Consider the following 12038-nt stretch of genomic DNA (forward strand, 5'->3'; position numbering starts at 1 on the left):
GGGGGGACCATTTCAGAGACAGAACTTCTGCAAATACCGGCGCTCTGTTGTTTAGTTCTCCTGGGAGCCCGAGCCGACTTATCCACTACAGGTGGCCGTTGCTCATGCCTGTATGTTACAACTTCATTGCATGTCCTGCGGAAACCTGCTGTACACCCCCCTCTTACCGCTGGTCAGCCTACCCCAAGGCGGAGGATACCATACTGCTCAAGTCATGCAAACCTGGATGGACCACTCACTCCTTTAGATGGAGTCCTTGTTTGCAGATGGGAGCTTCACCCATTTCACCAAATAGTGGAGGAAAGGGGCCTCCCACGAGGACAATTCCTTTTCCATATGCAAATCGTTTTAAGCCGTCACCAACTCTGGGAGCTGTCCGAAGGAGAACCAGCAACACACCCAGTACTCCTCACAACACTCCACATGACACACCCAGTACTCCACACAACACTCCACATGGGCACAGGGGGTACCGCTTAATCACTTCATTCTATAAAGCCAAACGAGACCTTACAGCCATGTCACCTACTCCACTACGGCGTAAGTATGAACAAGAGGAGGAGTGGTCACTGCACGATAAAGAAAGGGAATACGCCTTAGAATACCCAAAGAAAGTATCCTGTAACTTGCGGTTCAAAAACATACAATTTTCCATCTTACAACACGCATACCTCACACCGGGTCGACTCCAGCGTTTTCACCCTGAACACACAGTTCCTATGCCCATGCTGTCAGATCCCCAGCGCAACATTTCAGCATATGTTCTGGAACTGCCCCACTATACAATCCTATTGGAGCACAGTACATGAAACGCTAGGGAGATCACAGGTCTCGCTGCCATTAACACCGGGTAAACCTGCGCACTTGGGGTGTTCTGTTGACGGAAGCACCTCAAGGCTCAAATGCTATTGACTTTGCTGGCTCTTCTGACAACAAAACAAGGGATCACTATGCATTGGCGGCTCCAGCGGGACCCCCGCTGGCAGCCTGGACAGGAGCAGTGAGCAAATGGGGTGCAGCTGAGGAGGACGTGATTAGACATGAGGAGGTGCAGAGAGTGCGCCGCCATTGCATCTCCGAGGACTGGGCCGTGCTACTGCACCACTTCCGACAACACACAATAGACACCAAGCAGCCCTCAATGCTGCTGACCCCCGCAGGATTCCCGGATCGAGTCCTGTCAGCTGGGATCCCTCAAGGCACCCACAGCACTGTAGAAACCCCCATTCACCACATAGGTAGACGGACCCCAGTATCCCCGCAGAATCAGATGCCCTCACAACGCACCCAACCTTGCAAGAACCACAGTAAAGCCCCCAACATCCAGCACGTGCCCTCCCGTGTACACATAGCCTCACCCTAAACAACCTATCCCAGGTTCTAATCTCGTTAGGAGATAGTAGACCACGCCCGTAGTTGCAATCGCATGATATATTTCAGAAAACACAACCCCTTTCTGAGCTGCAACAAAATACAATACAGCACCCTCCCTGCTCCATTCGTACTATTAACACACATGCTCACTACCTTGTAAATTTACCACTACCTCTGTAGTACAAAAGATTATATAACATGTGTGTGAACTATATATATGTCACAAGAGAATGAATTTGTAAACTGGGAAAAACTCAATAAAATGTTTTTTTTTTTTTAAATGTATGGTTTCATAAATGGTCACTATTTTACCGTGATAAAATTGGTTAGTAGCTCAGTGTTACTTTCCTTGAGCAGAACTCTCAATGCAGAAATGGTCGGGAAAACCTGGTCTGTACCCATGCACTCCTACACGCATTCATTCATTATACATTAATCCATCAATCTATTCGATATCTGCTATAGCTAAGAAACGCACACACTTTAATGTCCTATAACTTTCAAATGTGTTTTTTAATTACTTCCGAAATGAAGACCTAAATACAGAAGTTTTTTTCATGAGACAATTTTCTTGGTGAATGATAGCTTGCCCTCACATGCTTTGCTTCATGTGCGCTATTACATTGATCTGTACTGAATGGGTCATAAAAAATGAAAACGCATTTTATTTTCTTGTAGGGACCGTCGATGGAAATTCCAGCATTGTCTGTGAGCATAAAGGATGCAGCAGGAGAGCACCTCTGATTAGCGCTTCAACACTGTCTGCAGCAATGTGTTTATGTATCAATTATATTCTGTGATATAATCAGTCTGCTATGTGTCTCAAATGTTACATTGCATTTTCATTAATAAAGCATTTGCCAGAAGTTTGTTTGTGATTAGACTGTTTTGTAGGTAGGGTCCCTTTATGACAAATGTGTAGTTCTTTGACCAAGATTGTTCACGTTAAACATTAACGGGCATATTTACTATTATTTCACGCAATGTGGCTCAGCAAGGTAACTTGCCGCTCTGCTTTGAGTGAAAGGGAGAGAGCAAAAATGTTCCACATTTACCAAGATATGGAGCATTTCTATTATTTCCATGCTCTAGCGGACTTTGTGCTGCCTAGAACTAACACTGACAACCTTGCATAATAGTGTAAGGGTGCCTACATTTCTGGCAGGGTTGTTTTGTGCAGGAAGGCCTACCCCAGTCTTTCTTTATTGATTGGTTAAAAAAACCATTTACAATTTGCAACATGACAAAAAAATTAATAAAAATGAATCTGATAAAATGAGTTTAAAACAGTTAATTTAAAATAGCTTGGGATTCAGGGGGCCAATGAGTTCTAGTAATGTTCCGGTACAGTACTTAAATCTGGATTATTTGTAGACTGGTTCTGATATTGTGTCTGTTAACACCACTGTCTGCTATAATGAGGAGACTTTGGGTTGGAGAGTGGCTTCGAGGGATTTTATCGCTTTATGGACAAATTTTGAAAGCCCAATGGCTCAGCAAGGTAACTTGCCGCTCTGCTTTGAGTGAAAGGGAGAGAGCAAAAATGCTCCACATTTACCAAGATATGGAGCATTTCTATTATTTCCATGCTCTAGCGGACTTTGTGCTGCCTAGAACTAACACTGATAACCTTGCATAATAGTGTAAGGGTGCCTACATTTCTGGCAGGGTTGTTTTGTGCAGAAAGGCCTACCTGCAAATTGTGAATCACTGATTGGAGATCATCACAGGGGTGGTGGCCTGCTGTGGTCAGCAAACCACCATGTCTGTGATTACCTTTCAATAATAGAATTTTATGTTATTTAATATATGCTGTTTTCCTTACAGGAAACAAAAAACTGAAAAATTTACTTTTTTTGTTTAAGAGTTGACAGTGGTCACCCGAACCACTGCCAATTCTTGAACACAATATTTTACATTCTCAAAGAGGAAGAGGTTGCTCAGAGGTCTCATTCTCTTTTGCAAATGCATAACCACCTCCTTTGAGGTATCTGCAAAATAACAATGCTTTGCAACTCAATTTTGGTTGCAAAACAATGACACATTAATTGATGATTTGATATTTGGAAGTGACGTATAGAAAACACTGCTTCCAGATACTGAATCGGAATCTATTCGGAACCCCATTTTAAGAGTTTGAAAACTTTTCCAACTTCTAAAATAGTATCATTAATTAGGAAAATGCATCTTAATGGTTGAGAATGCCGAATGAGATCGTCCAAAGTCATTGAAATGCTTAGTAGGCCCTAATTCTTCATATATATACATATTCACTGAGAAAACCATAGGTTTCAGGGTCGTTATAGTTAGTTGAAGATTTCACTCTTACAAACCATAGAAATTCGGCTGTTATAGTAAGTAGACCTAACTATAACTTGCGCCCCCTCAGTACACTGCTGATGACGTCACATATTACATCACTCATGACATGCTCAGTGACATCACTGATGACATCATCGTGTGAATGTGTGTTTCTGTAAAGTATAAAAACATGTTTTATATATTGTTATATTGTTATATATATATATATATATATATTTTCCATTAGTCTCGAAGCCCAGCTTGGCATCCGCTTTCGCTGCTCGACGAGAATTTGAAAAAAGCCACAAACTCGGTGATTCTCGTTCCAGTGAGTTTATTGTGCATATAAACGCCCACCAGTCGCCATATATATATATATATTACCTACTGGCGGTCGCCAGTAGGTATATATAGTTAGGATTTTTTCTCTATGGGTTTTTTGAAAATTCTATGTCTAATAACTTTGGCGTTTGTGGACGGAATTGGCTGAAATTTTCAGGAAAATGGCACATTTTGTTTCTGAGCAGCCCTTGAAAATTTGGGGGGGGTTCGTCCAGTGGGGGCCGAGAAAAAAGGGGGGTCCCAAAACGTGTTTTTAACATTGAGTTTTCCATAGGGCAGTTGGCCTCACTTTTAGCCCGAACGGCTGAATGGATTTGCACGAAACTTGGCAAAATTGTAGGGACTGGTAGCCCGATGTGCCTTTTGTAGGTCTCAATATATGTGCTCCAGTGATTTTGAGAAATTAACGTTTAAAAAAAGATATATATCTGTAACAGCGGACCGGTTAGCGCTCTGGTTCGCGGACTTTTCGCGCAACGGAGCTTTGTGAAGCGAAGCTGATTGGTTCTCCGGCGTCTGTCAACATTCCAAACAGTCCGTAGCGGCCGCCATCTTGTCTCTCGGTAGGATCGAGAGACAAGAGGAGGTCAAAACAAAGGGGGAAATAACTATAAGGGGGCATAGTAGATCCTCGCTGACCCCCTAGGTTTGATGTGGAGGTTTTAAAAGGGCCCCGCGGGGCAAAAAAAAATAATAAAAATAATAATTGAACGGCTGAATGGATTTGCACGAAACTTGGCAAAATATTAGGGACTGGTAGCCCGATGTGCCTTTGCTAGGTCTCAATATATGTGCTCCAGTGGATTTTGAGAAATTAACGTTCAAAAAAAGATATATATCTGTAACAGCGCTCCGCTTCGCGTAACGGAGGTTTGCGAAGCTGATTGGTCATTCTGTCACTGGGCTATAGTTGGGCTACATCTGGCTGATATTTGGGCTACATTTGTTTTTTTGTGTGTCTGGCGGCCATCTTTGGGCTACATTGGGCTACATTGGGCTTCATTGGGCTACATTCGGCTAATTAGCAAATAGCTCATCGCAAACTAGGAATGGTAAAGAATCGCTATTTATTCCTTAAAGTTCGCTATTTAGGAAATGCAAATAACTTTGATGATACATATGGCGGTTCATCTCTAACAAGATAAGAAGCATAGGGATAGATTTATGATGACTGGCGCATCACCAGGGATGTGTTAGTCATTCTGTGCCGCTGTTCCGTCACCTATGGTGTGCTGCATTTACAATGCGGCGCATCATGGGGCAAAAACAGCACAGATGCGTGATGTATCTGTGCCGTAAAGGTGGCGCATTGCTGGAGTTGTATCGCAAGTGTGATGAAGGTCCAGCAAGGGTCGGGGGTGCCCCTGTCGCAGGGTTTCTGTTCTCACACAGAACTGTGGACAGAGGATTGGAACCTCGGCGAATTAGGGTGTCCCAAAACTCACGTTAGTAATCAAAAACTATTTAGCAAGCTAGGTACAGTGTCACATTGGATATAACAAACTCTCAATGTTTAGACAATCCAGAATATGAACTTATAGTACCTCAGGATACGTGGAACTCATGAACAGTCGGTCGTTATATATTTCTTAGAAACCAGAACATGGAGTTAAGAAGAACACATGTGTATTTGAAATGTTTATTTACTAATGCCGTCTTCTCAGGCGTAGTACCTTAGATAATAAAAGTACACATATTATCAGTAGCAAAATTACCAGCATAGTTACTAGTACATAAAAAGTGAATGGTGATAGTATGTTAACATGCTGTAAATGAATAAGAGTTAGCAACACTTATAAGCAGCCGCGGGCCGTGGAGGGAGTTACGGTGAGGCAGGGAGGCGGGGAGGGGGAGAAGCAGGGTGGAGAATACAAGTACACATATTATCAGTAGCAAAATTACCAGCATAGTTACTAGTACATAAAAAGCGAATGGTGACAGTATGTTAACATGCTGTAAATGAATAAGAGTTAGCAACACTTATAAGCAGCCGCGGGCCGTGGAGGGAGTTACGGTGGGGCAGGGAGGCGGGGAGGGGGAGGGGCAAGGTAGAGAGGGCTCCACCCTGCTTCTCCCCCTCCCCGCCTCCCTGCCTCACCGTAACTCCCTCCACGGCCCGCGGCTGCTTATATCTCACCCTCCCTAATACACATATTATATTATTTGCTAAGAAGGTCTCTTTGTGTTGGTTTAGGGCGTGCCCATACTTTAGTGTCTTAGATTTGAAGGAATCACATCAGCATACACCAGCTCTCTCTTCATGTGAACCGCATCAACTGTTGTGTATGTGTGTTCGGCAAAGCAATATAAAACCCGCCTCATGCCCAGAATTGGCAGAAGTTGCACTTATGTTATGAGTATGAAGTCGTGGAGATCAGACCTCATAACAATTCTGTATCGTGTTGTTCTTGAAACTTTAGCACTCGCTGTACAGATATAGTTTAACAAGTAAAGCAGATAGTAGACCAATAACATATTATTCTCATGTAAACCACGATGAACTACTAGGTGGAAAGCTAAAGCAACAACTAAGTGTCGTGTGCAGAAGTTGCAAAAAAGGAAAAATGGCGTTTAAACCGGTAATGAGCCCATGCTAACTTAACACGGTGTAAAGATATCCAGGACCTAGATGACACCTCCTCATGATCCGGAAACGAACTGAATAAGATAATAGAAGTGCCATCTCATGAGAGCAGATTGCAAGTTTATATGTGGACGGTCCGCAAGGTAAAGCATTAAAAACTAGGAAAATTCAATGCTAAAGAAAAATAAAACAGCCAAGTACTTTATCGAGTCTTAAGCCAATAGGCAAGGTAAATAATAAAAACTTGACAAATAAGTCAATGAATTGTCAATGAAATGCTAGTACTCAGCATATGAAACATGAAAAAGGTCTATGACATAACTGTGTATGCAAAATAAGCTGCAACAGCCTCCAATAGGAAGTCACCGTCTTCATCCGAAAACAGTTCAGCCATCCAATTTAAAAGCGGAAAAGAACATACGTGCTCTCCCAGCACCGGATCCTCTATCACCATCAGAGGACAGCTCGGTGGGTTTTCAAGAAAGCTGTGTTCCAAGAAAGACTGTGCTGCCGCCAGTAAATTCCAGGGACCAAGTAGTCCATGCATCAATGCCACAGCCATAATCCTTTCGCCAGGACAAATCAACTCGTGAGTAATGATAGGAGTCATCAGCTGATTAAAGTCGACGTCAGGAGAAACCGGTCCGCAGAGACACAAATCAATGGCCCAATCGAAATCACAGGTCAGGCAGTGAAATACAGGCTGGACACAGGTGAAGTAGGAGAACCGAAAAGATAATCCATATGCCGTGCTTAATATCGCCAACGGCATTGTGCCATAATATTCTAGCATGCGATTGCGGAACAGTGTCAGCAGCTGCAGGGTCGGAGGTTGCATAGGAGGGACATCCATATTTAAAAATGTAAAAAAGCACAAGAGCGTCCGCTGGTAATGCAAGTAAAAATGCAATCCACGAACCAGAGTGGAGAAAATGGAATGAAAGGGAGCAGGGATGACTCCAAAGATTTTCTCAAATGAAGTCACGAGACCACTGGTAACAACTTTAAAAAAGTGTGCCAGGGATTTTGTGGAGGATGCGTTAAAGATAGTCGGAAACATGTTGCTGAAATTGAAAGGCAAACCTGTGTACGGGTGTTCGCTATGTGAAGTACGAAAGTTTCACGGGCCGAACTCAAGGCCACCTCTCTCTGAGACAAAAGAGCTCTTATTCTTGTCATGCCGTTGAAACGTGTCCCAAGGTTGGTATTTGTGGCCAGATTGAAAACTCCCTATGTTCATGTGTGGGAGGAAATAGAACATTTCTGCAGCAAATAACCCGTTCACTTACTGTTACGATAAAAGGAATACTTTTAATTAACTCAGAACAATCTTCATTATTGAGCATCAAATAACTACCATTTTCCAACAACTTGAACGTGGGGATGATAGCAGGAACTGGCGTGCCTTGCAACACGCAAGCCATATTTGGTCGGTGTTTGTTGCATGAATCGTGTAACTGTATGTGCCTACACATTAGTGAATGATCTGGCGTCTCAGTGCATTCCTCTCCATTCAGATAAACTTCTTGATCATCTTTGAAACATCTGTATGTGTATGGAAGCGACCAGACCTCATGAACAAAAGCACTACCTAAAGGTTCATAAAGACCTATTGGTATATATTTCATACAATTTGAAAACTTATATAAAGCAAAAGGCAGCGTTATTAAACCGTGGATAAGGCATGTTGCCAAAAAACCCGCAATCCTCTGCTGATGATGTCACTGAGCATGTCATGAATGATGTAATATGTGACATCATCAGTAGTGGATTATGGGTAATAGTATCTCTAGTTTACTCCCCTATAGCTGTCTTTCTTTTAACATAAGTGTGTGTTTCCTTCCCTTATACTTACTGTTTTTGGTTCGCTTCCAGTTCGCGTACCAGCGAGCGAACTAGGAAGCGAACTAAGAGAAATAGAGGTTGGCACAGTTCCAAATATTGTACCAATTTTTTAATAACGGGGAGGTAGTTCTGAAAAGAACTTTTTTTTTTATTTTTCTGAACATTTTTTTACTGTTTTTGAATTTTTCGGAACAGTTTTATATTTTTTTGGGTTTTTCTTGGAGGGGGCAATGAAAACGATTCATTGTAAAGGGCTCAACAGGAGCAACAAAACAAAAAAAAGAAGTATTTATTATTTTGGGCGTTTCGGACAAACTTGCATATGATAGTCAATAGCTCTGTTGATCAGAGTGATGCTTCTTTCTCCGTAGGAAATGAATCCATCGCAAAATACGCAGGTGTGTTTTACTTCACCAAATCTCATTTGTATATTTGGCACCATCTCCCTGCCCTCTGGTCCCGTTACTTCCGGTACAACAGATCTTCTGGCCATAATAGGGAGATTATCTAGGTCGTTCCGAAACTGTGCAGCACTGTAGTTGTTAGGATGCCACCTAGTCATATGGCGATGCATTGTGTAGTTTCCGAAACTGTATTTTTTGTCGGTCCCTCTGGACAGTCTATCTTGACATATAAGGCAAGTTACGTATCTTGCATTTACTTTTTTCTGACCTTTGGGAATTTTAAAAAATTGCCAAATGAAGTTTTCTTTCTGGTGAGACGTCTTGGGCTGCTCAGGCAAAAACTGCCTCTCTTCGTGCTCGTCCTCCTGTTCCTCTTCTTCTTCTTCTTGTTGAATTACAACTTGAGCAGGTGGTCCACTCTTCCTTGGATGTGGTGGAGGTGGTGGGGAAGCACCAGCTGAAGCTACTAAAGAAGCCATTGCTCAGTGATCACAAAGGGTCTTTCTCTCACAATGATGAAAGTCAGAGTGAGGAAAGAAGGAGGGATTTTCATCATTTGGGAAAAACAAGAGTTCTCAACCAATCAAAAGTGTTCATTTTAGATTATATGACCTAGTCTTACATCATTAGGAAACCAAAAGTGAAATGAACCAATGAAAAGTGTTATTACCAAGTCACATGACTTGCTGTGTTTACGTTAAGCGCTTTGCAGGGCCTCCCTGTTTGCTTCCAGAAACCTGCGCTTTGGCACTCGCTTCGCGTACCAGTTCGCTAACGTAGCACGTCATATGACGTATCAAGCGACAACGTGGAACGTCATGCGGACGGGAGGCGTCACGATGTTGTTTTCTAACGCGGCACTTGCGGTAAAGAAACGTTTACCGGCTCGCGGTCTATTTCGCGGCATCAAGGTCAGCTAACGGGAAGCTTCCTGATTCGCGAAGCGGGAACGAAGAAAAAAAAATATTTAAAAAAAAAAATATTCATAAACATATAAAATATATTTTTGGATTTAAAGAAGAATACATTTTACAGCTACAGATATTAGCTGTTAAAAAACCAATGAAATTCACAGAAAAAACCATAGGTTATAGACCATATATAGTTAGGAATTAGCATTTACAAAACCTTGAAAATTCACTGAAAAAACCATAGGTTATAGACCATATATAGTTAGGAAATAGCATTTAGAAAACCTTATTTTACTCACACAAAACCATTGAAATTCCATATATAGTTAGTTGCACTAACTATATATCGCGCACCTGCAATCCACTGCTGATGATGTCACATATTACATCATTCATGACATGGTCAGTGACATCACTGATGACATCACTGATGACATCTCAAATGACATCACTGATGACATCACTGATGACAACATCCAGTGACTGTATGCTTCTGTAAAGTTAAAATATGTCTTACATATTGAAGAATGAGTGGATGTATAAGTGTCTGGATGAAGGATTTAGTAGGTGCATGACTGACTGTATAAGTGAGTGATTAAATGTGTCTCACTGAGTGCATGGGTTAGTGACTAAACTGTTTTAAATTGTGCATCATTGTGTCTGTTGTTTTGTAATCTGATGCATGTGTTGATCATTAGCTATATGACTAACTATATGGGTTATTGATTAGTTGCCCAAGTATTTGTATGGGAGACTGAGTGTGTGTGTGGGTGTCTGGGAGGTGTATGACTCTGTGCATAGATGTGTGAGCAGTTGATTCACTAGATGTATGGGTTCAAAAGTGCATGTGGAAACATCTGTATGGGCGGTTGACTGTGTGCATGAGTGTATTGGTGAGTGAATGGATATCTCAGTGCTACATGTCAAAGTAAGTACATATGTAAAACACAGTACATGTGATAGTTGACATATATAAATAACTGTGCATAAGAGCCAGTGAATGTGTGAGTGGCTGTATGGATTATTGTGAACTTGTATCAGGGATTGTATAACAGAGTAAATATGTGTTATTATATGTTCCAATAAGTAAGGTGTGTATAACTATATAGTTGAGGAAATCGAGGTGTGATTGATTCTTTGCAAGACTGACTAGGTGTGTGAGTAACTCCATGGATGAGTGACAGTCTGTGAGTGTCTGTTTACACTGAGTGTATCTAAGGTTATATTAGAGTCTGAAGAGGTTCATTGTATCATCACATGAATGATGTCATCAGTGATGTGATCAGTAATGTCAAATGAGATGTCATCAGTGATGTCATCAGTGATGTCATTTGAGATGTCATCAGTGATGTCATCAGTGATGTCACTGACCATGTCATGAATGATGTAATATGTGACATCATCAGCAGTGGATTGCAGGTGCGCGATATATAGTTAGTGCAACTAACTATATATGGAATTTCAATGGTTTTGTGTGAGTAAAATAAGGTTTTCTAAATGCTATTTCCTAACTATATATGGTCTATAACCTATGGTTTTTTCAGTGAATTTTCAAGGTTTTGTAAATGCTAATTCCTAACTATATATGGTCTATAACCTATGGTTTTTTCTGTGAATATATATATATATATGCCAAGGTGTATTGAAGTATGAGTGGGTGTATGAGTGTCTGAATGGATGATTTAGTAGGTGTGTGACTGACTGTATAAGTGAGTGATTAAATGTGTCTTACTGAATGCATGGGTTAGTGACTAAACTGTGTCAATGTCTTTATTAATCTGTTAGTTGGTGTGTAAGCGGCTGCATGGCTTGGTGAGTAGCTACATGAGTGTTTATATGGGTTATTTACTGGTTGTCTGAGTATCTGTATGGGTGCCTGAGTGTCTTTGTTGGTGGGTGGGAGGTGTGTGACTCTGTGCATAGATATGCGAGTGGTTGTTTCACTGGGTGCATCTGTTCAAGAGTGCATATGGAAACAGCTGTATGGGTGGGTGAGTGTGTATATGGGTGTGTTGGTGTGTGAATGGATGTCTCAGTGGTGAATGTGTGAGTAACTACATATGTTTTAAAGCAGTATATGTGAGTGCTGGCGTATATAAGCAAGAATCTCTGAGTGTGTGTTTCTATGAGTAATTGTTTAAGAGAGTAAGTATGTGTTAGTATCTGTATAAATAAGTGTGGTGATGTGTGTATGACTGTATAAGCAAGGAAATGGGTGTGTGATAGTTTCTTTGCATGACTGACCAGGTGTATGAGTAACTGTTTGGCTGAGTGGCA

The 12038-nt window shown here is 41.5% G+C and overlaps 1 protein-coding gene across 1 annotated transcript in view; it reads left to right on the forward strand.

The window, feature by feature from the left end:
- Positions 1-2146, forward strand: part of LOC144769403 (hemagglutinin/amebocyte aggregation factor-like) — a 388219-nt gene extending 386073 nt beyond the window's left edge. Inside the window, exon 5 of the mRNA XM_078653472.1 lies at positions 2053-2146. Coding sequence (XP_078509598.1) covers positions 2053-2086 — 34 coding nt within the window. The 3' untranslated portion in view covers positions 2087-2146. The remainder of the gene's footprint in view (positions 1-2052) is intronic.
- Positions 2147-12038: the final 9892 nt, after the last annotated feature.

The sequence above is a fragment of the Lissotriton helveticus genome, chromosome 1_1 (assembly GCF_964261635.1).
Source record: "Lissotriton helveticus chromosome 1_1, aLisHel1.1, whole genome shotgun sequence".
NCBI classification, from domain to species: Eukaryota; Metazoa; Chordata; class Amphibia; order Caudata; family Salamandridae; genus Lissotriton; species Lissotriton helveticus.